Source organism: Salvelinus alpinus, chromosome 25, assembly GCF_045679555.1.
Source record: "Salvelinus alpinus chromosome 25, SLU_Salpinus.1, whole genome shotgun sequence".
In the NCBI taxonomy this organism is placed as follows: Eukaryota; Metazoa; Chordata; class Actinopteri; order Salmoniformes; family Salmonidae; genus Salvelinus; species Salvelinus alpinus.
The window spans coordinates 17,520,707-17,548,457 of NC_092110.1; the positions used below are offsets into that span (position 1 = coordinate 17,520,707).

General features: G+C 44.0%; 1 protein-coding gene and 1 long non-coding RNA gene across 4 annotated transcripts; both read right to left on the reverse strand.

Moving 5' to 3' along the window:
• Positions 1 to 434: 434 nt before the first annotated feature.
• On the reverse strand, positions 435 to 4,213 carry LOC139553498 (uncharacterized). The gene is made up of 4 exons (XR_011670663.1): positions 3,835 to 4,213; positions 2,969 to 3,060; positions 2,695 to 2,813; positions 435 to 2,587 (listed from the first exon to the last, which is right to left on the reverse strand). It is a non-coding gene; the product is annotated as an uncharacterized lncRNA (long non-coding RNA).
• A 568-nt stretch (positions 4,214 to 4,781) lies between these two features.
• On the reverse strand, positions 4,782 to 27,557 carry syt16 (synaptotagmin XVI). Of its 3 annotated transcripts, none has more exons than XM_071365900.1 (7): positions 27,280 to 27,557; positions 18,913 to 19,149; positions 13,843 to 14,058; positions 12,155 to 12,417; positions 10,432 to 10,893; positions 10,129 to 10,318; positions 4,782 to 9,213 (listed from the first exon to the last, which is right to left on the reverse strand). In XM_071365900.1, exons 1-7 carry the CDS (start codon positions 27,290 to 27,292, stop codon positions 8,900 to 8,902), a joined length of 1,695 nt encoding a protein of 564 aa, XP_071222001.1. In that variant the 5' UTR covers positions 27,293 to 27,557; the 3' UTR covers positions 4,782 to 8,899. The 3 variants fall into 3 exon arrangements, with proteins under 3 accessions (XP_071222001.1, XP_071222002.1, XP_071222000.1); XM_071365901.1 differs by having other exon boundaries at positions 18,913 to 19,092; positions 27,280 to 27,554; XM_071365899.1 differs by lacking the exons at positions 18,913 to 19,149; positions 27,280 to 27,557 and adding an exon at positions 17,862 to 18,533.
• Between the last annotated feature and the right edge of the window lie 194 nt (positions 27,558 to 27,751).

The following is a 27,751-nucleotide window of genomic DNA, read 5'->3' on the forward strand; positions in this document are numbered from 1 at the left end:
GCTTGTATTCAGGTTAGTGCTTATCGATTCCTTTGGACGTCCCTACTCTAAAGCCTAACCCTAACATGAACCCCTACCCATAACGCGTACGTAACCATAACCCATACCTCAACAATTTAAAACGTAAACTTAAATGCGGTAGGGACGTAGATTGTGGATTCCAAGGACCCTTGTACTCGTGATTTCGCGGTGCTGTGGACGCGCTTCACAATTTAAATAGGGCAAATTATGGGTATTGACCCAAGCTTTTATCTAATCGTTTTAGCTTGTCACTTTAAATACATTTGCTTCCATAGAGTAGAAGATATACCTATGGATGAATGAAACATCATAATATCCCTGAATTGTCAGAGTCCCTCTTCTATCATAGTCTGACCAGTGGATGCTCTGTAGCTCATCAGAGTAACGTCACCAATAATCACTCCAACACGTAATGGAGGTGTAATTTTACACACTTTATTTTATAGCATTAGCAATCACCTGAAAAAAGACAGATTCATGGTGCTACTTAAGTCTTTTGGCAAAATAGCTTATCTTTAATAAGGAATAGGCCTATGTAAATTGTCTTCCAAATATACATTTCATACAGTAAAATATTGTGTTGAAAAGTAGCATTTAAAATTCTATTTTAGTCTGTAGTTTGTAAGACGTTTAACAATAATGGAAAAACAATCCTTACACTGAACACACTCAACTACCGATACTCAATTACAGAAAAAAATGGACAATAGCAAACGATATTCACATTGTTGCACAAATTTGAAAATAAAATAAAAACAAGATAATGAACAGTCAATCTATTCATAAATATGTTATTTACCTTAACATTGTTTGCCTGACACATAAAACTGAGAAATCTGCAGAAAAATATCAAAATTAGCTAGAAAAAACAGGGAATTGTTTGACATAGGCATAGTCAAAGAAAGCAATATGCCAATGTGCTCTTGCTGAATAAAGTTAGTGTATTCTTGGAGCATGAGTAACAAGCACTAAACAGGGTCATGTCTCTTTGAGAATGAAAATTATTTAATACATTAAAACTGGCACATTCAAGACGAGGCTGTGAAACGGCCTACTGTTCTGCTTTATTTTTCTTGGCCTGAATAGATTCAACCTCAAAACAGATGCTTGAGCTACAGAGAGCTAATTTAAACAGACAAGAAAATATAAATATTGATGTCAGAATGATGCACAGTACTGAATAGCCAGCCCCAAAATTCACACACTCAACTTGACCACTGGAGGGCAGCAAAATGTTGTAGGAAAGAACACAGAAACAGGAGGGGGGAAAAATGACATGCATCACTATGACAGAAATGTAACAATTGATTCGCCCAGAGAGTTGACTTACACCAAAACCTCTATATCAAATGCATAATGCTTAATTCTTCAACAAATATGCCATCATGAGATTCATTTGAATTAGTTTTTCCCATATGCATTTCAATCATGTTTTGCAAGCTTCTGATAAGTAGTCTATCATTTAACATTAGGGATATGTTTAGTGAAATATAATATTTTTCAAATACACAACAGAGTAGTTTGATTGTGGTCACACAAGCATACTAGCAGACATCCAAACCTCCAAACACAAACCTTGTCTGTTTCTCTACACTCTTAGAAAAAAGGGTTCCAAAAGGGTTCTTCGGATGTCCCCATAGGATAACCCTTTTTGGTTCCAGGTAGAACCCTCGGGTTCTACCTGGAACCCAAAAGTGTTCTACTTGGAATCCCCAAAAATATTTCAAAGGGTTCTCCTATGGGGACAGCTGAAGAACCATTTAAGGTTCTAGATAGCACCTTTTTTTCTTAGAGAGTAGTGTAGTGGCGGGGTGCATGAGTTGTACTATATGTATCCCTTAAGGTTCACATGTGCAAAGACCATTAAAACAAATTCCTGCAAGGAATCTCTGACTCTCACATCAGCTTGTAAAGGCAGTGACGCTGTAATAAAGATGCCCTTAGAAGACAGACCCTGATTTGGACTCTTGCTCTGTTGACCTAGTCAAAAATCACACAGGAGAAGCCGTAGCCTCCCTTTTGGATGTAGATAACGTCAGACTGCAGGATACTGAATGCAGCTCTGAGTGAATAGGGGGTTCTGTCACCGAACCACTCCCTGCCAATTACTTCGATGTGCATGGTCCATATCAATTTCTTCCCGTACTTTGGCAGCAAGTCACAGTCACCCATTATCATCCAGTTTGTAGAGCAGGACTTGAGCCCCGTGGCCAGGGGAGATGCTGGGACATGTGCCCAGGCCATAGAGGCATGTGGGGGAGGGGTAGGGAACCAGGTGGTAGTGGGGTATCTCCTCCAACCCAAAGGACTGAGAGCAGCAGTCTGCCACCACCACCTTCACACGTTTCCTTTCTGGGTAGAGCAGCCGCTGCCCGCCTGAGCCCCTGTCACAGGTCCCCTGCCTCTCCTCTTCCTCCTCCACCTCCTTCTCCTCATGGTGGATCTTCCTCAGAAGGTTGTTGATGAGCACAGAGCGTCGCAGGTACGCTTCAGGGTCCTCCAGGAATCTCAGCTTCTCCAAGGAGAGCTTGAGGATGCAGCTGCGGTCCTCCTGGCGTATCAGGTGCTGAAGAAAAAGAGGTTGTGATTATGAGACAGACACATCTAAAGTGTCATGTCATAGAACAACAAATTGATGTCTGAACATGTCAACACAAACAAAGCAGTTCGTACTTTTTGAAAATATCCATGTAGGTCGCCATGTAAATCCTCCTCTTCCGCATACTTCCTCTTGAAGTAGGCAACTTTCGACGTTGTTGAATGGTTTGATCTCTATTCAAGGGAATCGACTTCTTGAAGCACAATCAGGAAAAATGCAATTACAACCTTGATAAAGCTCTCCCTTTGAACACATTAGTGAGGAGAGATTATGTGGTTAAAGGAGTGACACAGAATTATATAACAGCCCCAGCAGTAGTGGAGTCATATCCACGCCACGGTACATTACCTGATGACAGCCCAGAGCCACAAATGAGTTGTCTGACTGGGGTCCTGATTGCTTGGGATGCTCTCTGAGCCTCACACATTGCCTTCAGGGGCCTATAGTGGAGGAGAATGAGATATAAAGAGAAAATAAGAGATTGGAGAGACACCTGTTTTATTAAAGTTGTAAATCACACACAACATGTTTTAATCTGTACCTCAAAATAACCATAAAAAAAATATTCTGCACAATTTGAAAATATGGGTTATGTTTTCTCAGATGTCATCTCACTGCATAGGCTATTTACCATGGCCAGATTAAACACATTCTTTTTTAAATATCACAACAGCTTCTGGTCTTATTTCTGCAGCATGTCTTTGTAGGCGAAGCTGAAATCTTTACAGCCATTGCCATTTCCCCACACAAGGCTATTTACAAAGAAATTGGGTTGAGTACATGCGTGGGTAGTCTGTGTGTATCTGTGTGTGTGTGTGTGTGTGTGTGTGTGTGTGTGTGTGTGTGTGTGTGTGTGTGTGTGTGTGTGTGTGTGTGTGTATATTGCACTTATTAGTGAATTTTCAACTGAATGACACCTGCTATAACACGTTATTTTACTCCCACTGCAGTTAGGCACAGTGGAACTGTGATATTCCTATTCAAGGTTTCAAACAAAATACCTGTAACACAAATAATGCATTCACCTGCTTGGACATGTGACAAAAAATATCATGCAACTGATTGATCTTTATGATTATGTTGATAATGAGGATACCATGCAATGATGATGTCTTAATACTACTTAGCTATCTCTATCAGTTTGGAATGTCACCTATTTGTAAGAATAACCCACACATTTGATCAAATATAATCACATCAAGAAGGAAAATTACCTTATGATGGCGATCTCCAACAATTCATAAAGCACTTCAGCAAATCACCAGTCCTTTTATATGTAGGCAGCCTTTGAAGGTAATGCGTTCTTCTGGATGTGTCTGTCCAATGTGTGACCGTCCGTTGCTGCGACATTTACCGTCTGTGCCAATTATCCCGCTCCAAGCTCTGGCTCCAAGCTCTGCCTTAAGTTTGCGCTTCACACCCAGTCACCGTATCTTCGTTTAAATAATCCCTTCAGAGTACGAAACACTCCTAGGGTCTTAAAATATCCTTTTCTGTGCAACAAGCAACAACACCATTCTCTCTACAACCTCATTGGTCTTCGCCGAAGCAGATGTTTCCTGTTGCTAGGAGAGTCACTAGGCAATGATGACGCTTCATCATCAGGCTCCATTATTCTCACATCCTCTAAATGTGCTCCTTGGTTTCCAACCCCCCCCCCCCCCCTCTCTCTATCTATACCTAGGTGTCTCTCTCTCTCTACTTTGGTGTATGGGCAACCTATTGACTGGATGAGTAATTATTTGATGTCTGATTTAAATGTAGGCCTAACCTTTCTATTTTACAGCTGCTATGATAGCCCAGATATGACAAATAAACAATAGTGCCCTATTCAACTTGGCTTATGTACAAAACATAGAGCTCTCGTTTCCCCCTCTTAAACCTGGAATTATTAACTAAATCAAGCATCTGCTGGATTTCATTTATCTCATCCAAAAACACTTAGAAACCACAAGATTCTATTCCTAATCTTTCATAATCCTGCCTGTGAGCCTGATGATTTCCTTAGTGTTTTGGGCAAGGAGGTATTACAACTGAAAACCTTTCACACTATGGGACCAACTATGTACTGCTGATGACCATCATTAAGACACAGCCATTCTCAGAATTAAGGCATCTTAACAAACACGCTCAGAAGACTTAAAAACCAGATGGCAGACAGTTTTACTACAACATGGACCTTTATTTTATTAGCAAGAACAAAACTAATACGACCAGTATGTACAAAAGTACTATCTATGTCATTGTCATTCTTTGCATGCATGGTGCAGGCACTGTGTATATAGGCATGAGAACAAATCAACAGTCCGTGCATACAGCTGCATCTCACAGGAACATTAAACATGGTTGACTATACACTCATGCTCATTTTTATGCATCTATTTCTATTTTATGCATCTATCAATTTCACCCCATACAGGCATCAACTCTTACCCTTACGATACAGGCACTTCATTAGAATCTCACTGTGTGGAAGCTGAAAACTAGCATGCTGTGGTAGTAACATATACTTCAGAGGGCATCTTGAACATTTAAAATGTCAAAAATATAGAGGGATTATGTACAGCAACTCTTGACATGCATACAATACATCATAATTGGTTCAGCCGGTACAGTAAATAACATCTTATCACTGTAATGGTCATTCTGGAATCATTGGTCAAATCATTAACCATACAAACCTGTGTTATAAATATGACATGAACTGCACCTACCAGTCATATCAGGTTAGGTTAGAGTTCATCCACAGAGCAGAGGAAAGTCTCTCCAACTGTGGCATTCATAGTTTGTCATCTTGTAATGAAAAGCTCATCATCAAACGTAGTGCTATACTCTTCCCTGAATCAGTTACTTACTAAGTCAATGTTCTCGCTAAAAGTGAAAAAAAAGTGGTTTTAACCTTTGATACAAATGTAAACGTTTGACCAACCTGGGCAATTCTAAGACAGCCATTCAGTTCCAAGGAAGCTCAAATATATTTCTCCATCCATTCTTCTCATTGGAAGAATTCCATATGTGATGTAGGGGTGATTAGTTTGATTGGAGGAAATGGACAAGTTCATATGTAGCACAGCTCTCTAATTGAGTCAAACCCTGGTGTTTTGATTAAGACTATGATTCCCCTGTGCAACCCAAGGGACCTAATTACATCTGTTGTCTATCCAGGAAAACGGAGTGGTTGTGAAGGTTGCAGGTTCAATGCTCCATAACACCCCACAGGTCATGGACCATGGATAATTAACTCAAATGGCAGAGAATAATACTGATTTACATTCCACCTCAGTACTTCATTGAACAATCAATGACTGCTTAGATAGAGTTAATCAGACAGGCCCCATAGGAGTCCACAAGCCAGATACTGACTGAACTGTAGGTACACTAAGGTTGAAGACCAGTGGACTAGAAGGCCAGTAAACTGCTGTCCAGGGAGAGGTGCTTTGAAAAATATGCTTAGTAGGAATACAGTTGCTCTAAAGTGAAAATTTAATATTTTTTTAAAATCCATATCCTCCTTGGTGTGAGAAGCCCTCGACCTAGGGTGTGTAATAAGTGTAATCACCCAAAAGCAGCTACTGCCATTGGATATAATGAAGCTGATGCAGACTTGGCCATGAGCATCAGCTTCATCATCATCACACTGTATGGTCCAAGGACTGTAACTACCAATTAGCAGAGAAAAATAATACACTGCCAGGGAGGGTCATTCATGGCATGATGTTATTAACAGATGCACTGGGATGTTTAAAGCCTATTTTCAGCTCAGCATGGATGGCTGTTGAACTTAACTTTACCCTGGGAAGTCACTAAGGGCCACTAAGTGAAGAGACTGAATCTGTCAGACAGAGTGGACAGATGTTCTCATCCAATAGAGTAATATAAAGAGTAATAAAGAGTCCTTTAGTTACTTGTCTGAGAGCAGGTCATGTCTTACAGTAGGAGAGGAGGAGTAAAAGTTGATGAAGATACAAACACGTGTGATAAAGAACAAAACGCATGCTCATTCAATGTGAAATTACCCTGAACTATACAGTTTCAAAACCTAGAAAAGTAGAAAGCAGGAAGAAATCTATCAAAACTGTTTTGAAATCCAAATGATTAAATGTATGTGTTTGGAATGATACAAAATAACAAAGATTTCAGTCTCCCTTTTCCCTCATAAAGGAAGAAATCATTCTAAAATATTTGTTTTCTTCACCTTGAAGTGTGGCTGAATAAAGTACGATAGTAATTCATCAAAAACCATTGTCCTTGGACAATCATAACAGTATACTCATTTTTGTATGATACAATGTTTGACATCTTCATATACATATACAGAGAAGACCAACCAAACGTCTAGCTGTCTTTGACAACACAATGTAACTATAGTTGAAACCAATACTCAATAACCTTTTCTGAATTTAAACTTATAAAACCCCATAGAATAAATGCAACAATTTATCTTTTCTGTATATACATATCGGCATAATTGAAGCACTTTGTTTTTTGCTTTGTTTTGCTATGTAATATCCTTTTTTGCTCATCAATGGTGTAAACAGGTGTGTGGAGCTGTAGTTTGCAGATTGTAGTCATGATGGGGCCACAGTAGTTGTGTTGAGGCTCTCCTGCCTACATAGAGCAGGTGTCTGTCTGGGGACTGGGGACAGGATAACTCCCTCCACTTACCGGGAACAACCAGCTTAGTAACTAGGGGCCCGATTCCAACCCGAGTTAAGAGTGCATAAATGGAACGGAAATCCCTTTTTATGCACTTTTCTCTCTATGCGTATTCTGACCTTGAAATTAAGCATGAGAATAGCGTGCTATTCACCTGCTATTCGTTCAGGGTGGAGATTGACTAAATTAAGGCGTGGCTGAGGTGTGTCTACTGATACGCGATATTCTGACCTTGACTTAATTCCCTATAATAATTTAATCAACTTTGCGCGCAAGGAAACTATGAATAAGGTCTAGCGAACCTGCTGGTTCCAAGTGGAAAAAGCTACTTCATTTTTCCCAAAAGAAATAACACCATTTTCCATGTACTTTAATTTACAACTTGATAAGAGCTATTGATAAGAGCTAGGTATATGAGCAAACTGTTTGGATAAGGAAATTGTAAATATAAACTACACTTGTTTTACGTCTATTTTACCTTATAATCGCTGGGGGAAAAATGTGAAACCAGTCATATGGCAGCAAACTGAAGCATATCAACATATCAACTTTCCCACTGTAAAGTTTATGAAATGCTGTGCCATTATGCAGAATTTAAATTGTACTGCCTTTTAACTTGCAGGGATGGGCACTCTCGAATGTCTTAATTATGGGCTACCTCAACTTTCTCTGTCTCCTATTTCTATCATGTTAAATATTAGACACTATCAGCATTGACTGTCAGTAGGCCTAATAACAACAACACACATTCTCCTGCCAATTTACTGTTAGTTCCCTCAATTGGTATAGCCTACATTATCATTCCATTTAATTCCATTGTTTCGTTTACCTTCACCTGCTTCCTCTGTAAACGCTGCCACGGCCATGTGGTTGTTGCTGAAGATCATTAGTAACAGTTGATAATATAAAAATATATATGTAGGCTAATTAAATCATTACGGAGCAGGGCGCAGACCAAGCCGTAAGTCGCATGGCGCAATACCTGGCCGTGTCATCACACAGTTCCATGGTTAGTGCAGGCAATAAACATGGGTATAGCCTACTATTGTACACTATTCTCCCTATTATAATTCTATGTACACTAATCTTCCAACATTACCACGGGTTAACAATTTTAAGAATGAATCAAACCACCGTTTTCTTTCTTTCGTGCATAAAGGCTCTCCAAACCTGTTTTTTATGATTCATAAATACTTTCCTAACCCTAAATAATCTACAAGATCAGAGTATTTTTAAATCTACCAATTGGTGCTGAAACAGAGACGAATATGCATATATTTAGATGGTGCATATTTAGATGGCTTTCTTTCATTGATCCCTAATATTCTGAACCGTTCTCACTATATATTCTAGTGAGTCTGTCGACAAAATTCAAACTTAAAGGTACACCGTATTTAAAAGGATGGTTTAAGATAAATGTACAGAAAACCCTATTGAATGAAAACGTGCAAGGGAACCAAACCTGCAAATCCCTGTTCCCACCTTCATAAGGTAAGTTTGAATACCAACTACTGAGAAGTGCGTAGGAAAGCGGTGAGTAAGAAAGGCATAATAAGTCGGAATTGGGCCCTAAGTGACTGGGTAAGTGTTGGGGATTGCTTCCCATCCTCTCCATCCTGGCTTCTAGGCTTCCAGGAGGACGTGCCAGCGACAGACCTGCTGGCCTTTACACTCCTTCATGTCCAGCCAGTGCAGCTGCTCCTCCTCCCCGCTGCTGTTCTGGCCCAGGGCGAGCCAGCCTACCATCTCCTTACGCTTCATGCTGCGGCGGTTGTAGATGGACACCATGAGGGTGACGTCACACAGCTGGAACAGGGCAACCTGGAACACAAAGGTCTCCTTGTAGACGGGGTTGGGCTGCCCCCGCCGCACTGATGTCTTACACCTGGAGATCTCCTGGCCCACTGAGTTGAGCAGAGTCAGCTTCCCATAGGTGTCTGAGGAAAACAGAAAGAAAGGAGAAAGGCAAAGATAGAGGTAATGAAGTCAAGAGGGATAAACAAAAAAAGTATGATTGACTAAGTCATGATTGCATGGGGGTGCATTCTGTTTAAGGGCCATTTTGATAGGGTGTATGTCACAGGAGGTTGGTGGTACCTTAATTTGGGAGGACGGGCTTGTGGTAATGGCTGGAGCGGTATGAGTGGAATGGTATCAAATACCGCAAACAAATGGTTTGATGCCATTCCATTCGCTATGTTCCAGCCATTATTATGAGCCTTCCTCCCCTCAGCAGCCTCCTCTGGTGTATGTTTGTATAGTTTTGTCTGTTTTGGACTGTCATTTCTCACCACTAGAGAGCAGTCTCACTGAGGTTATGGGTCATGTGGTGGGTCAGGTGTATAAGGTCACCGGTAACCAGGTAGTGGTCATGCATGGGTGAACAGGAGATTCTTTTACCGCTATTCACAAGATTGCCTTTAACACAGATTACTGAACCACAAACCATCAAGGTGAATCATCAAGTATAATGTGTCATCATACTCTTTTATTCATTACATCACCCAACAATATATCTAAGTCTGGACATTACATAATTTAGTCCAAATAAAATAAAATAATTAGCGGCAGAGGAGGCTGGTGGGGGTAGCTATAGGAGGACGGGCTTCTTGTCATGGCTGGAATGGAGTAAATGGAATGGTATATGGAAACCATGTTTGACTCCATTCCATGAATTCCATTCCAGCCATTACAATGAGCCCGTCCTCCTATAGCTCCTACCACCAGTCTCTTCTGTTTAGGGCATCAGAAACATCACTCATGCATCAAGTGGTGAATTGGAACTGCCCTTACAATCTGATAGTCTGTATGTATGATGGTAAACATGGGTGTGTGTGAGGGTGTTTGCTCACCGGGCGGCCTGTTAATGGCCAGGTTGCGGAAGTGGCTTCCCTTGATGAGCTCCACAGAGAGGCGTCCGGTGGTGGCGTTATAGGACAGGCCCACCAGCAGCTCAGGGACGCCCCCGTGGGTTAGAGACTGGGTGGAGGACGCACTGTCACTCTGGGACACCCCAGCTAGACTGACCTGAGAGTCAACACTCTGGAGCACAGGAGAAAGATACACACATACAGTATAAGTTTACATCGTATACAGTAACATGTTAGCAGTGTTTTGTTGTGTCTTTGGGTGATGTTAGGTGTCTATTCTCTCACCTTCATGTTGCTACGGGGCTCCAGCACCAGCGTGGTGTCCATATCTCCCCCCTCTGGGCTCAGCCCCTCAAGGCGGACCACCTTCTCCCCCATCATGCGCTCGCGGGACATCCGGCCCCCCAGGGCGTAGAGCCGGAAGCGCAGGGCAGAGGTACCCAGCTCTGAAGGCTCCAGGTGTGAAAAGCGGAAGGTCTCGTTGAATTCGGGCACGGACCCCTTCTGGACGGAGGTCTTATGACGCTGCTTCTTTGCCGGGAGCAGGACCACGTGCACCTGCCACGAGTCCATCCCACTGCGCCCTTTGTCTGGGATGTCCCGCGCGGTCACAACGGTAACAAACAGCTTCTGAGAGGCGGCCTTGTAGTCCAGGGTGACCTCGAGGTCACCACATTTGGTGATAGGGGGGCGTGAGGTGGAGCTGGGGGGGCAAGGGAGGACCTCCTCTACAGGAAGATGCTCCTGCTGAGAGGAGGGGAAGCAGAAAACACAGACAGTTGCTGATATATGCTCCTTGCGAGAAGCCAACATATGAAATAGTCATCAATGTCTAATCACATACTGTATTTTGCTGTGTGTGTATCAGGCAAAGATAGAGGATGGTGTTGAAGAGAAAATTGACGCCAGCCAAGCAGCGCTCATGCGGTCAGTAAACACAGCATCGATTGGGTCACCATGTTGACAGAGCAGGCGGAGTGTTTGTGTTGGCACGGCAACCAGAGCTAAGATAATCGTAGTGGCGGCTACAATATACTGCACAGATCAGGCGACATGAGCTTCTTCAAGCTATATCCCTCCTCAACACTCCCTTAATTTACTGACACGACAACCTGACGCTCAAGGTTAGCCACGACTCAAATGATCCAAAACAAACAATATACAATGATGCTAACAATTTGCTTTCCTTCACGTATATCTGTATGTGTTGTTCCATTCACATCCATATATATATATATATATACTGTATATCTCTTTCAATACATGTCGAAGGTATCTATTAGCTACCATCCACATACCAGGTTCTATTTGACAAAGTGAGTTGGATAAAAGGTGAAACAAAGTTAGTGGGATACTCATGCACAGATTGCTCCCCATTTCTCACTCACACACACACACACACACACACACACACACACACACACACACACACACACACACACACACACACACACACACACACACACACACACACACACACACACACACACACACACACACACACAAGCTGTCTCAAAAGCACGTCTGGGCCTGGGCAGACAGTGAAATGGAAGCCTGCAGTGCTAGCCAGCATCACTTGCCCACTCGCTCTCACCTCACTCCAACTGGGCGCCTAAATCAAACATGACACATTAGTGCTTTAGCACAGTAGCACACAAACACAACGCTTATGCAAGCATTAGCAATACTCAGTAACGCTTTACAGCAACAGGTTGTGCCACATTTCATCAATATTTATGAGGCATAAGGAAGGAGTTATGTACTGTTTCCAATGTGCCCCTGGGCCTCATGTCAGCCTTTTCTTGGTATGCCCAAAATTCATCTGACAAGAAAAAACTGTGGGACAAATACAAAACATCTTCTCCTTGTCAGGTTCCTCATCAGTGTGGCATGATGGACATAGCTGCCTCTTATTGCCAACCAACATTTCCCTTGAGAAAAAACCCTGATCAGGAAACCTTGGTTCACCAGGCCCAAGGTGACAGCGAGAGCTCGTTGGCTGCAGTACCTCTGGGCTCCATGTGGAGGAGCTGTCTGTAGGGTCGTTGTTGTCGTCACCCTGGTTGTCCACGGCTGTCTCCATCTCAAGGCTCCCCTCGGTGGCCTGGCGACTCATGTTGGGGGCCGGGCTGCCCCCTGTGTCCAGCGAGCCCTCCCGTGGTGGGCCGTCCAGACCCTCAGCCATTTCCTGGGACCCCAGGGAGCCCAGCTTCTCATCCCCGTACGACAGGGGGTTCTGGTAACTCAGCCTGCTCACGTCTCCGTCCACGTCTGGGGACGATCACAGCAGGGCTTCATAAAGACACAATATCACATGGAAACATACAGCACACACTCACACTGAGATATTTTGTATGGTATGCAGTCTGAAATGGAACAGGCTTCCCTTAATAAACATATCTGACAGAACAGACTTCTGCAATTAAACATTGTCATGAAACATCCTTGGGATATGAAATACAAGCCAGCCCTGTGTGTATAACATAGTAATTGAATGCATTTTATAAACATAAGCAATATAAAGCCTCCTATTTGAACAGAAATTGCATAACTTTTCAGAAACCTGTTCCTTCAATTAGTGTGGCTGGTATGGGGCTGCACCATGAGCTGATCAATGGCAATTACCTCCAATTCCGTATCATTAAGGGCAGACCGACAGTTATATCAACGACTACAGAGAGTGATCACCATGGCAACAGGGCACAGTGTGACTCATCAGTGTGTGTTGTGTGTTCCCAGGGTCGATCAGACCACTAGTTATATCATAACACCACCAGTCACATGCTCGCTGGAGGAAGGAAATGTGGTAGTTATTATGAATCACAGGTAGTTATTATGAGTCAAAGGTAGTTATTGTGAGTCACAGGTAGTTATTGTGAATCACTGAGGCATTGTGAACCCCCATGACAGGATGTCAGTCATACAAACAAATGGATTCTTTGTTCAATAAAATAATTGAATTCAATAACAGGGGCTTGATGAACACTTAGACTTTAACTGTATTCTTTATGTACCAGTAACTAGTGGTGGGAGAGGGGGTTGGGTGGGTAAATCCCCCCTTATCTTCCAGGGCCATGACATCTGTATAATGCCTGGGTCTGCTGTCACCACTTACACTGATAATTCTTATAGCCTGACTTGAGTCCAAACAAGTCACTAATTAATCTAAAGACCCAGAGCGCTCTCTCACCATCTCTGTGTTGATCCCTCACAGAGTGGGCCAATCAAGCTCAGCCTGAGATCTTTACAGACAGCAGTCTGTGATGAAATGTTATTTTTGGGCTCTGGAGCAGTGGGTTGATTCATTTACATCCCATTGGATCAGATTAGAGGACATGTTTTGAGTGTGTGTACAGATGTAGGATCTAATTTTGAGCCAGTTTGCTACAGCAGGAAGATAATTCTGCAGCTACAGGAAATGTGAATTATTATGTGGATTATAATTAATGGACATTTTTGTAGGGCTTGATACATTTCCGTAAGAGAAAATCAAGTCTGAAATGTGGAAATTACAAACTTTAGAAGCCTTTCTAAACCTCAAATACACTACAAGTTTCAAATGTCCTGCGTTGCAAGAAAGCTCTCCTGCAACAGGGTGATCCAATTTAGATCCTCCAATTAATCTGTACTCTGTACTGTGTCAGAATGTGTGTCTCTGTGTGCGTTATGTATGTGTGTGTGCGTGTGTATGTGTACCTTCGCAGTCTGAGGGCTCTGTGCTGCCCTCCTCCTGGTCAGAGAGTAGGCGGGTGAACTTGTGGCGTTTTCCCGGTGCAGCCTGGGCTACAACCTCGGTGGTCCCTGTAGAGCGGAAGCTCTGAGAGCGAGACACTGAGATCTCAAACTGCTTCACTATCTCGTCCTCGCTATCCGATGAGCTGGACTGATCCTCACCATCCCCGTAACTGTTCACTGGATGGACCAGAGATCACACAAACACACACACGGAATACAGAGTTCACAAAGAGAAGGAGAAAAGGTGCAGGCAGGAGAGCTACTATAGAACCTAATGATTATAGTAGGATTATAGTAGGATTATAGTAGGAGAGGAAGAGGAGAGGAGAGGAGAGGAGAGGAGAGGAGAGGAGAGGAGAGGAGAGGAGAGGAGAGGAGAGGAGAGGAGAGGAGAGGAGAGGAGAGAAACACATCAATAATAACAATGTGAATATGATCACATCAATATGTGTGCTTATTAAAACTACTGCTGAGGGCAAGACAAACACAGGAATTCAAAGAACATTTGATAAAATGATCACAAGCATGACCCGCATATCCAAATTAGATTGTCCTTGGCAGGTGAGTGTTGGATCACTGGGACTTTAGTGTCAACCAGTGATCTACCATGCTATGAAACCAGAACAAGGAGAGCAGGAGAGAAGTGCCAGCTGTACATCCCCATAGCGTTACAAAACAAATTAGCTGTCACCTGTTATCCTTTCATACACTCTCTCTCTTTCTCTCTCTCTCTCCCTCCCTCTCCCCCCTCTCTCCCTCTCCACCCTCTCTCTCCCTCTCCCCCTCTCCCCATCTCAAAAAAGCATTTAATCTGAACACCATTAGTTCCACCAGTGATGGCCAGAAAGACAGTGAGTAACTTGGTTATGTAAGTGTCTGTTGACATATTGATTGAGGCTGTAATGGAGATGTATCACATGTCTCTGGCCCCGTCTCCCTCGTCAGTGTAGGTCACCCAGTACACCACCCTCTTTACCTGAACCATCCATCACCATGGTAACCCAGGATGGCTCTAGTGAGTGGGCGAGAGGCCGCTGATTGATTTACTGTGGCCCTGCCCACCTCGTGTTCAATGCGTCGCCAGGGCTGCAGTACCGAGAGCCATCTAACCCTTAGCCTTATAATCACACAGGAGGGTTGAATGGCGGAAACCGGTTACCGTGATTTACCGCCCAAAACCACAGACAGGTCTACATCATCCATCTCATCATGGTAACTTTTTTTCTTGTGACAGGTAGGCCTATACTTGCTGCAGCGTAGCCTATGTTGCAGTAATATGAAGACCGAATGTGCATCTAATTTACCCATCTCCATCTGGCTTTCGGGAGTCACATTTTTTTAATTTTTTTTGTAAAGATTTTTTTTATTTTTTTATTGCAGCTGCAGAGTTTTAAAATAGCCTATCACTCGAATATCGTTGCTTTAAATCAGTGTACACGCGAGCACTCTCTCGCAGCCATTCTCTCTCTCCATCAACTCTATTCAAATTGCATCCAAAATAGATAATCCTGTTCTAGATTGATATATATAGCCCTCTATATATAGATTTCCTAGCCTACCTCTTCCAGGTAATAAATTCAATGCAGTTTTAGCCTAATATTTAGCTAACTAATGATGGGTTATGCATAACAAGCGTATCATTTATAGTCTCTGTCTCTTGCGCAATACACAAACACCTGTGCTCCTCTGGCCTCTCTTTAAAAAATGCTTCTTAGCTCTTGGAGTCCCATGCAGGAAAAGCTAGACTAGAATAGCTTGCTGGACATTATTTCTTTGCATTTCTTATACCAATAGACTATTCTAAGATGGATGCAAGCTCTTGTTTGCTGAATGTTAAATACAGCAGCCAATAGAACTCACGGGTAGTTTGAAAGAAGAGCGAACGCGCGATGGCGGTAGGCTATAGTATTCATTTATTCAGACCCATAACCATTCAATCTTCGTGAAGAGAAGTGAAAGCCGTCTGCATCTAATTCTAGTACTATATATTATATTAAGCATGTCATTAAAATGATGAAGATGAGGACAAACTTATTTCATTTAACTGTTGTAAGCGAGGAACGAATGAAGAAACAATAGAGAGAAAGAGAGAGTAGGCTATATATAACAACATTAGGGGAAATATTATAAAAGGTACATATGAGTCAGCCTACCACCAATTATACAAATAGGCCCTATTATATTTCAAATGTAAAATCTAATTAGCTAGCCTACACTTGTAGCTTTGTAGGCCGCAAGTGCTGCACCCGAATCACATGTTCTCTTCTGCTTTATCATGGTTTGAATGATGTAAGTAGGCCTAAATCCAGTCCATATAATAAAGTATAATACAATACAGTAATACAGTTCACACTAAAAAAGACTAGCCTACTGGAGCTAGTTTCATTTATTTACCCAAGAGAGTATATAGCTAGCTACATCTATCTGTCACACCCTGATCTGTTTCACCTGTCCTCGTTATTGTCTCCACCACCTCCAGGTGTCGCTTGTTTTCCCCAGTGTATTTATCCCTGTGTTTCCTGTCTCTCTGTGCCAGTTCGTCTTGTATGTCCAAGCCTACAAGTGTTTTTTCCCGTTTTCCTGCTTTGCCTTTTCTCCTTTTTCTAATCGTCCCGGTTTTGACCCTTGCCTGTTCTGGACTCTGTATCCGCCTGCATGACCATTCTGACTGCCATGACCTCGAGCCTGCCTGCCACCTCGGTACCTCCTGGACTCTGATCTGGTTACGACCTTTTGCCTGTCCACGACCGTTCTCTTGCCTATTCCCTGTGGATTTATTAAACATCTTAAACTCCAAACATCTGCCTCATGTGTCTGCATTTGGGTCTCGCCTAGTGTCATGATACTATCGGCTTTTATATTTTTCTGTCGTGCGTAATGTGCAGTAGCCTATATCATATTATGTATTGGATAATGGCACAATAATTTGGGCTTTTTTGGGCTTGGGCTCATAAAATGTATTTAATGTAGAACTCATAAAATGTATTTAATTATGGCTCAACAGACTCAGGTAGCGTCAGGTTTGAATTTTCATGCTGATCAAAGCTCTTATCAAATCAAATGCATTATAATGCTTTTGAATGACAGTTCCGGTTTTGGCGGGAAATGCCGGGTTACCAGGGAGAAAAGTGATTTATCCTCTGGATGGAACGTTTGTAAAATACCGGGAAAATATTCAACCCTATCACAAAGTCATCACTACTGGAACATACTGACCGCAGCTCCCTGCCACTCCAACCTCAGTACTCCACCATTACATCAATCACTCCAAGGCTTATCATTCCTGTGCCCAGGACCTTTACCACATCCTAATAGTTATTCTTGCAGAGCTCTCATCACTTCACTAAAGCCTAGTGAGTGCACAGAAGAACCCTCAAAGCAGGTTTCCATTTTAAAAAACATATTTGATTCATGCTCATTTGACCGCACTAAAAGATGGGAGAGAAAATAAAGTGAGAAGGTTCATCTCCACAATGCTGAGAAGACCTGTAGGTGCAGGCACAGATAGCTGCACAAGCACATCCATCAAGGTATGCAAATTAATATGGTGGAGGGCCACTCCTGAAGTGAATGACCTTGAGAGTATTTGTCAGTCCTCTCAGTCTCCATGTGACAGCCGTAGCACATGTTGGAGAGCTCATTTAGACGGCCACTCTCAGAGCCCACGTCTAAAAGTAGGCCACTCTCAAGTGCCTACAGTATAGCAGAGATCCATACAACTCTCACTCAACAGTGTGTGGGTGTGTGTGTGTGTGCATCCCTCAGAGGTCTGTGTATCTGTCACCCACGCACTTACACACGTATTCTAACCATCCTTCCTGTAAAACACACATCAGTACAGTACAATGAGGATTCACATAAGAGTCTCTCTATTCACAATCTTCAAGGTGATGTGTGACATCACAGTATGTCACAGCATAACAGACTGAATCTACTTCTGATATTGACCCACCCAGTGTGATGAAAGATAAACGCTTTACCTGCTGTGCCAGCCTTACTGGAGTGCCATGAGGCTGCCCAGCTCACCCTGCTCCCCACCACCTCACTCTCCTCGGGTATGATAGACAGACACTCTGCAGATGGGGAAGCCCCAGAACAGGAGCTGCTAGGCCTACTCATGCCCCGTAGAGCCAGCTGAGCCTGGAGGGCCTGTAGCCTCTGCTGGGGGTCCATGGAGGACACAACAGCCCTGGAGGTCTGGGACCCTAAGTCCTCCTGGAGCTCTGAGGGATCAGACACCTCCTGGGTCTCTCCTGGTGAGGGTGCTGGGTCAGAAGACACTCCCTGAGACTCCCTAGTCTGGCCCGGTCCCTGGCCCGAGGGTAGGAGGGCCGCAGATAAAGACTCTGATACCTGGACGAACCATCCTTTCAAAGAAAGGATCTCCGATACAGGATCATCTCGCTTCATCTCGTAGCAGCGCGCTGTAAACGACTGTTACTTCAGAGTGACATGACTGCAACGGCTGACTTGAGTACAGTATCAGCCGAAACTCTGCCTATCCAAGCAGGAGATGTTTGCTCAAGGGACTGAACGACCAGGAAATACCGGAGCCAAGAACACCGCCCTCTCCAACCACAGAGAGCCTAACGTTTACCTGGGGATTATGGGAAATGTTTGCAGTGTTTGACTAATGAAGAACAAAGCACAGCCTCCTCCCTGACTGAATGATTAGCATTAAAGGGAACCATTGTTCTACTACCGTATGTTTCAAGATAAAGTGACAGCATTTCTACAATTTGTGAGAAGAAAGAAAGAGAGTGAATTACATGAATATAACATATTTTCCCCAGCCAGCCCCTCTCTGGCCTCCTACCTGTCTCCCTGCATTAGGCCCGCTCCCTCCCCACTGACAGTCTCTCACCTCCAGTCTCCATCCCAGGGCCCACCCCTCCAACTGGTCACCCAATACCAGAAACCCTACCTCAGGACCCAGAGAGCAGACAGACCCCACCCCTCTGCCTCCCGTATTCCCCTGCCCCAGGCTCATAACCCCTAGGCCCTAGTCAGGCACCATGCCAGTCCACTCACCCAGCCCCTGGCGGACTCCGGGCCTGCTGCGGGAGCGTTTCCCGCGGCCGTGCTGTTTCAGACAGGGCAGACCCCCAACGCGGGAGAAACACAGCTTCTTATTGATGAAGAGGAAGAGGACGGCCAGAAACACCACAAAGACACCCACCGCAGACAGGAAGCCGATGGCCTCTGGGGTGACTGTGAAGGAGAGAGGACACACAAAGACACACTGATCAGACCACATAAACAGACAGCCTGAACACACACACACACACACACACACACACACACAGTCATACACACAGGATACACACACAGACAGAATGGGCAACACTTTAGTAAGAGTTTCAGTTTAATTAAGCTAACAGGGCAGAAGTTACATATTCTGGTTGTGGTATCTGCCTATTGAATTTTAGCGCAAATATACATACATTTGTACATGTTTCAAATAATAATACATTTGTCTGCAATACATAAGCTTATGAAACCTTCTTGGGATTTAGCATTGCATATTGAACATTCTGATTCTGATTCAGGGTTGTAAGTGTTACGTAACTTGCCATGTATTACACAACTATTTTGAAACCACTCTAATAAATAGTCAAATAGAAGGAGTAGTTAAATATCCCCCTCTGCCTGAGCTCAAGTTCAGAATCCTGTCCTTCTATGGGCATGTTTAGTGAGCTGTCTTGTGAAGGCCATGAGGAGGACTTGTGTACTAACAGCCTCTTTACACTACACTACTTTGACAACACAAAACCAGGTCCAGGAGAGATACCTGTGAAGTGTAAAGAGACAGACCTAGATTCAAATCTCTTGTTAAGAGATTTTTCCCACACAACCTCCTTCTGAGTCACACATGAAGCAGGAATGTGGCTTTGGCCACACGACATCCAAGGCTCGTGTGAACAGAAAAGTTGCACATCGGATGTTGAAGATAGGTAGATCTCAGTGAACATATTTTACTGATGTAAATGGCCCCTAAGAGAAAGACAGAAAAATAGAGTATTCCACTCCACTCTCAATGACTCCTCCAACCAATGAATACAAGTACAGTACAAGAGAGAGCCATGTCTTTCTTCGTGGTTTCCATGACAACCTCCAAAGTGCAATGGAATCCATAAAAGGAGAAGTAGAGCTTTGCCATGACTCTATGCCCTGGAGAAACACCCTCTACAGATGATATGAAGTCAACACTACTGGGAGGATTACTGTAGGTGTGCGTGGGTGAGTGTGTGTACGAGACGCTGAAGCATGTAATACAATTCCTTCATCTATTTCATTTCTCCATTATTCCATGATGCCTCTCGTCATTCTCTGTTCTGTTGTACTACTCTTCTCACACTGAGCCTCTGGATCTGCTATTTCCCAAAGGTCTCTCACTGTGGTCTGTTACACATCCACATACAACAACCAGAGGAGATTTGTGGTGAGACCCAAAACAAGATAACTGGGGTTTCCTTCTCTGCTGCACACAAAGGCTCCACTATGTCTCTCTGAGAGCCCCCTGTGTCCTCATACAGATGGACAGGAAATGGACCAGGGTCAGGGGGTTGGGGCGACACCTGCTCCTCCCACAGAGCCCTCAGCAGGGCAATCTGCCTCTACCACACGCACACACACACACACACACACACACACACACACACACACACACACACACACACACACACACACACACACACACACACACACACACACACAGAGCCAACACTACTGACAATATCATCTGAGTCTGGACTAGGAAAACAAACCAATACCAATTCAAAAGCTGCATTTGAAACAGCAGGGAGATGAATGATACCTAGAGTAGTGCCGAGCCAAGCAGAGAGGAAACCTAATTATCCCTGTTTGACTTTACACCAGACTGAAAGACAGTGTGAAGTTCCTTTGTTCAGCTCCACTATACGGTAATCTAAACACCACTGTGATCATTCTCACACTAATAAGAAGCTCTATGGACTGATCTCATCATCATGTAGTTGAGGTGCAATTTTACCATGCTTTCAGTCATCCGTCGAATCTAACCCTGACTTCAAAGTGTTCTCTCCTCTCTCTGGTTTCATTTCAACGCTGGGTGGGCAGCATAATAATCAAGCTAATGTTTTAATATTCACGCAGAACCACATTGACACTCCAGCAGGCATGCTCTTACTGAATAATCAAACAGGATCATGCACAGACAGGCATTAACATTCAAACACATCTCCCCACTCACATCAAAATAAATCTCACATACCCAGCTAGTTCACAGCCCTCCAGCAGAATGAACAGAATGAACCAAAGCAACATCACTCAACTAGACGACTACAGTAGAATCAGATCGTCTCGCTACAAAGGAAAAGTCTTGAAGATATGGATGTATTCTCTGCTAATGAACTTGTTTCAGGAGAGTGAGACTTGGAGTAGACAGGTGTGTAATAGAGAGAGGGGCAGGGCAGTGAACAAACACGGGTACTGTATGCTGTCTATTGGCTGTGTGATTGTGTGAGTGGTCCTATTGTTTGGGGTAGCAGCTGTAGTTGTGCCAAGGTACAGGACTGTGTGTGTGTGTCCAGTCTCCAAGCCTGATCTTTATTATAAAATGTACTGCTGACTATGTAGATTGGCGCATTGATGTTGAGGTGAGGACACCAACATGTGTTTGTGGTACACACTGTGCCTGGGAGAGAGAGATTTAGTTTCTGGGCAGGGGGTTGAAGAACCCAACCCTTATATACCACATGATGTTTTCTTCATATACACTATGTTTTCTCCTTAGTTCAAACCCTATGACCACAACGCCTATCTCACAGCTCAGAAACACCTGAGCATCACAGCAGTAGTTGGTTTCCTTGGAAACAGCCAAATGGCTCTGTTGAGGATAATGTGATGAGTGTCTTTGCCCACACACAGAGAAAGGACCCATGTTACCATGGCACTGCCAGTCAGTCTTGCCATGATTGGTCAGGAGGACAAGAGCTCTTCAGTGATGAGGTGAGTGTGTTAGTAGGGATCAGAGACAAAGGGCAAGGCCCAGAGAGAGTGGGGACCAGGAAGCACAACAATAGTCAGGGGGTTGTGATTGATAACAGTCATGAACATGTGGGCTATAGCTACCGTATTGTATGTGCTGTGTTATTCTGTCTAGCCATGCATATGAGAAGAAGGTAATACTAACGTCAACATAGAATAATCTTGACGCAGGGAAATAAGTAAGACTGAACATTCACATGAATGATCAAGGTCTTCAGTCCTGTTTCAATAACCAATATCAAGAGCACTGTCACAATGTTGATGTGCAGATGCCCTCTGCTGGTTCCATGAGGTTGTGCATGAATATTCTGCAGACTGAGCAATTTCATGTAGCATATGCAACATCTTGAAAGACAATACAATACAAAGTTACACAGAGCCACACACTGGAATGAGGTCACAATCTACGTGAATTCAAATAGAGGAAATATCTGTCTTCCCCAAAATGCTCTGTCTTTGATGATTTAGAAAGAGAAGGTCCTAAACCCATGAGACTAAAGAGGATAGCGCCATCTGTTGGACAATTTAGTCATGGCATTCAACAGAACAACCAATTTATCAAATGACTCCCAGAGGTCTGCGGAAATTAACCTTCTACAACGGGAACCTTTCATTTTGTTACATTACTATCAATGTAAGAAAAATATCTGCTGTTTCCTCTGATACAAACGGTATAGAGGTCCAAAGAAAGTGTAAATGTCAAGTTCTCTCATCTTCAAACATTTGAAAATCAATCAATCAAGATTTTTTTTCCTAATCAGCCGATATCAATCGGTATCAATCAGTTCATACATCTCCCTATCAGCCGACACAAACTAGACTGAGGATATACTGATGAAATGAAAGCAGCTCAAAGGTCCTGGCTGAGTGGAGTAGAGCAGGTTCTGTCCCTGTAGAGGGGAACTGTGAGTCTCTAGGTCCTCTCTCACCCTTCATGTCTCACACTGAGCTTCCAGTTAGAGTTAAATCTAGCACTCCTGCCCCCAGTCTCAGTTCAGTTATATAGCACTATATTGCATCACTCCAATATGGTATCCTTCCGCGTGGCAAGATAGGATTTCATATTGGAGTTGTGTACCGGTTAGTGTTGATGCTACTGCTGACCCCCTTAAATAGCTGCCGCCACACTACTTCCAGCTCTTCCTTTTCTTGGTTCATTCCAGAGAGGATTTGCTTGGTAAGAGCTCTACGTTAGCATGTATTAGCGCAGAAGTATACCCGCAGCTATTCAATAGCTTGGAGCAGCTAGCTAGCTAGCCTCTCCATCTAGATGGTCTGCTGTCCCCCCACCCGGTTTGGCTTGTGCCATCTTGTTTGGGTTTGGGTTTTGTCTTTGTTTTTATTTCTTGTGACAGCGTACAAACCTAGTCGATACTCGGTTTGGTCGACCAGTATAGCGGCGCTGAGAGTTTGTCTTAGTTGTCTGTTTAACTTGTCCGTACACCGGAACCCTCACGGTTTTAGTATTGGGGTTCAGGGACCACGCCTACCCTGCAAGATCAAGAAACTATGTAAGCTAGGTTTCGCGGTGCACCACGTTTTCATCTCTCACAGGGTGCAGCCATCTTGCCTAGACTTTTGTGTGTTCCACGGTGAACAAGTTTTCAAAGTAGCTAGCTTAACAAGAGGTGACCATTGCAGGACTAAGCACAGTAATAAACACACTTTCCCTTAAGTCCCACAGAAGGTGATCTTCCTCGGGATGTCCATAGACTCGACTCTCATGAGGACACATCTCCCAAAGGTCAGAGTAACAAAATCCTCTCCTACCTCAACCTTTTCTGGCTCGGATGAGCCATGTCGGTGTTAGAGTGCCAACAGTTACTCGGCCTACTGATGGTGGCTACCCTGTTGGTTCCATCAGGCCACTCCAGCAATGGTTCAACTCCCACGGCCGTTACCCAAAACAACACAGACACCGTCAACTGCTGGTGATGAGTGCATGTTTGAGTGGCTATCCTGCTCCTTCCTGTAAAAGGGGGTGGGCCTGATCAGAGTCCACCGCAGAGAGCTGGTGTGCGCTGACGCCTCTCTGATGTGTTGGGGAGCCGTGTTCAGTGGCATGGCAGCCAGCGGCCGCTGGAGCCCCCATGGTGCCTCAATGTGCTGGAGCTCAGGTTGGTTCGCCTAGCTCTCCAACAGTTCCAGCCCTACCTGCTAGGACAGCATTTCCTGGTTCAATGGCTTGGGAGCTCTTGCCATGGGCCCAAACCCGCTTGGCATCGCTGCAAGCAGAACATACAGTATCCCCTGGGTCCTGAACAATGCAGCGGACATGCTCTCTCGGCCTGTCGGAGGGGAACTAGAGTCTACACCCTCAGGTGGTGCTAGTGCTTTGGTACAGGTTCGTGAGAGCACAGGTGAACCTGTTTGCAGCTCAGGAGAACACTGATTTCCCCAGCTCTTTCTCGATGTCAGACCCTATAGGCCCTCTGGGTCTGGATGCCCTAGCTCACGATTGGCCGGCAACGACGCTTTACGTGTTCCCACCATTTCCCATACACTAGACAGGGTCATCTTGATGGGCCACCAGCTGCTCTTGATAGCTTCATGCTGGCCGAGACCACCATGATTCAGCCTCATGTTGTCCCTCCTCTCATGGACTCCATGACAGCTGCCCCTAAGGCCCGACCTGCTCTTTCAGGCTGGGGGGACACTGTAGCATACGGACTCGCACCGTTTCCAGCTTCGGGCTTGGCCTCTGAGAGGCGTTAGTGGACCAGTCTAGGCCTTCAGGACAATGTGGTGAACACTTTGCGGAGCGCCATGGCTTCTTCCACCAATGCATCATATCAAATGTGGCGGGCATATTCTGTACCTGGTGAGAGAGTCATATGTGCAAACGGTTTTACGGTTTTCACAGTCACAGCTCGATGCGGCATCCACATTGAGAGTGTATCTAGCCGCAATATAGGCATGCCATGATGACGGCCAAGAGGTACTATCGAGTCAATGTTGCCCCCGCCAATGAGGTCAGGACGGCTTTGCTGGATGCTGCCTCCGCTTCCCTGAGTCGGGACGGAGGAACACCGCGACTATGTCTGCCCTGAGCTCAGTCCTACAGGACTTTGCTCTCTGCCTGGCCCTTACCTAGTTCACAGATTAATCTGGTATTGTGATACCATAATGGAGTGATCCAAGATAGTGCTACATAACAAAGGTTACGTATGTAACCATGGTTATGTGAGCTATTGGATCACTTCAATCCTCTTTGTCTGTGATCTACTGCGCCTCGAAAAAGGACAAGGTGGAAGTAGAGCGGCGGAAGCTGTTTAAGGGGGTCAGCCACAGCCTCAGCACTACACGATACACTGGACTAATCTGAAATCCTTACTCAGAATGTATACTGCCGCGAGGGAGTATACCATATTGGAGTGAACTAATTATGTAGCTCACATAACTGTGGTTACATACGTAACCTTTGTTCTGTTCTCAACCTATTTCCTTCTCCCTCCCTGTGTTCTGTCTGACTCTACAAGAACTAGCTCCCTCAATCTCTCCTAATGTTCTTCCTGTCCAACTGGGCTAGGCCAAACACCCTTCCTGAATAATGCTCTCAGATGCAATAACATGGAGCGAGGTGATGACATCGATCAAAAAGTCTAGACTGCCTTTCCACTGGTGTAAGGTTCAAACACATCTAAGATAAAAAAGTGTTGGCCCAATTTTTTTTTGATGATTACCAAAATAATTAAACAAGTCGTGTCTGTGAACATCTGACTTTTCATGAAACTATATAGATGAATATGCTATATTCTGAACAGAGTTTACAGACTACAGTAAACAGGAAATACTGTACATGAATAACACATGCACACACACATGCACACACGCACACACACTGTCAGTTCCAGGCCAGCCCTGTCTGCCCAACATGGAGAGAAATGTATGAATTACGCATGGCCCTGTAACTAGGCCACCATTAGCAGCAGCAGCAGACACAACAGAGTGCTCTGTACTTATTCAACCATATTCTCCAGCTCAGAGGAGCTCCTGCACAACACAAAGCTCTGAAACATACAGAGATAAGAGATCAGAGAGCATCACTTCAGTCTCTCCATTGTGGGAACTGAGAAAGGAGGTTGGTTACGACTGAGTTAGTATACAGTACAGTATGTCTAGGTTTTCCCAGGCTTTGTTTTGCAGTTTGGTGAGATATGGTTCCAAACCAGTTGTTCAGGGATAGAATGTCCATTGGAGAGAGTGGCCACCTCTAGGGATATGACCCAGAAAAGGGATCTAAAAGTATGGATGCATGTACAGACTTTCTAGTCTCACAGTAAATCCGCATATAGGGTGTCTCGACTCCACCCACACCGTTCCATGAGTTTATATAAACACGATTAGGCATTCTTAATGAATATACTATGAATGAAAAAGCAGGCACACCCCTCATGAATGTCCATGCTGGCAACTAGAAATTACTATGTCTTTCTAAATGTCTATGTTTGGCAAGTGAGGGTGAGTCCAACTGCTGGTGAGTTACTCCAACAGGTTCTCTGTTACTTCATCACGACAATGCAGGGCCATTCAGCTTTGGTACAACAGGCTATTGAAATAATGTGACAGAATAGTAAAGATAGGTCAGTTGTTAGATAACTTTACACATTTAATAAGGCGCTTATAGCGTGTGTGTGTGTGTGTGTGTGTGTGTGTGTGTGTGTGTGTGTGTGTGTGTGTGTGTGTGTGTGTGTAGTCAGTTAGGGGATTCTACCATTCATTGAAGTCCATACAGGCTCCTGTCAGCCATTATTCAACCTCACAAGTGGTATCCTATTCATGGCCTGATTTGTATAAACTAATGTTGTACCTTGTCAAATGTTGACCTAGATTAACCATTCCATTGGAGATGGCAGGCTATATCAAACATATAACTTCTGTGTGCCATAGCCTACATAAAATGCAAGTACTGATCTGGGCGCAGGCCTATCCTTTATTTCAACACTGAATCGAGTTCTAATCATTTGCGTCATAATTTAACACAAATAGCCCTCAGAAAAGTCAATAATAATGACTGAAATGGCAGGTCGTCACAGGAAATATGGCAAAGGGGAATTCTCAACATATGCCAACATACAATTGCAGAGCACAACATGCGTGTTCAAGTCGTAGCTGAAATAGCGGAATTATAGCCTATTATGTCAGCCGACGCAGCCAACACAATTATATATTATATCACTGTATCAAGCAGTGTAAAATGGAAACATTGTAGCCAGACGCACCAAAAAAAAAGATAGCTTCAATCTCAACCGCATAGCATCTGCAACAGCAGATTGTGAAATTAAATAATTGTACTAGCCTATCTCTTGCCTTTCCTCTGCTATAAAAAAAAAATATATATATATTCATTTTCTCTATTGGGATACTTACTATCTGTGGCCATGGTTGAGTCTGTTTAAAGTCCGATTTAGATGTGAATAGGATTAACGTTGCAGTGGCATTCCCGGTGGCTCACATTGTCCATAGATTGCCGCACGGATAGCGGCGGGAAGGGGTATACTGGCTGCCGTGGGCCGTTTCCTCGCCTCCTTCCGCAGTTGCCCAGCTCTCTAGCCGCATTCACTGTTTAGACTCTTCCTACCACCCTGACGTTTCGCCAACACACCGTCCCTCCTAGCCTCAAAACAATGACGTGCTCGCCCCCATACCTCTCCCTCCCGTCTCTCTCTCATCTTCTCACGAGTGACCTTATGTGCACCTACCTGGCTTTGACCAACAGAGCACAAATTATTTTCTTTCAAATTAAATAAACACTTTCGTGACACAAATGTACTTGGACCAGGTCGGTCTTGCTAAAGACACGTTGGCCAAGTGAGTGACCTAGATAGATTATAGGATAAAT

Excerpts from the sequence above, each read along its gene's own strand:
- syt16 (XM_071365899.1), bottom strand. The coding sequence starts at position 18,291 with ATGAAGCGAGATGATCCTGTATCGGAGATCCTTTCTTTGAAAGGATGG. Across the intron at positions 10,319-10,431 it reads AGCCCCGTAGCAACATGAAG|AGTGTTGACTCTCAGGTCAG; the intron begins GTGAGAGAATAG and ends CCTGTGCTCCAG. Across the intron at positions 9,214-10,128 it reads GGCCATTAACAGGCCGCCCG|ACACCTATGGGAAGCTGACT; the intron begins GTGAGCAAACAC and ends TGTTTTCCTCAG.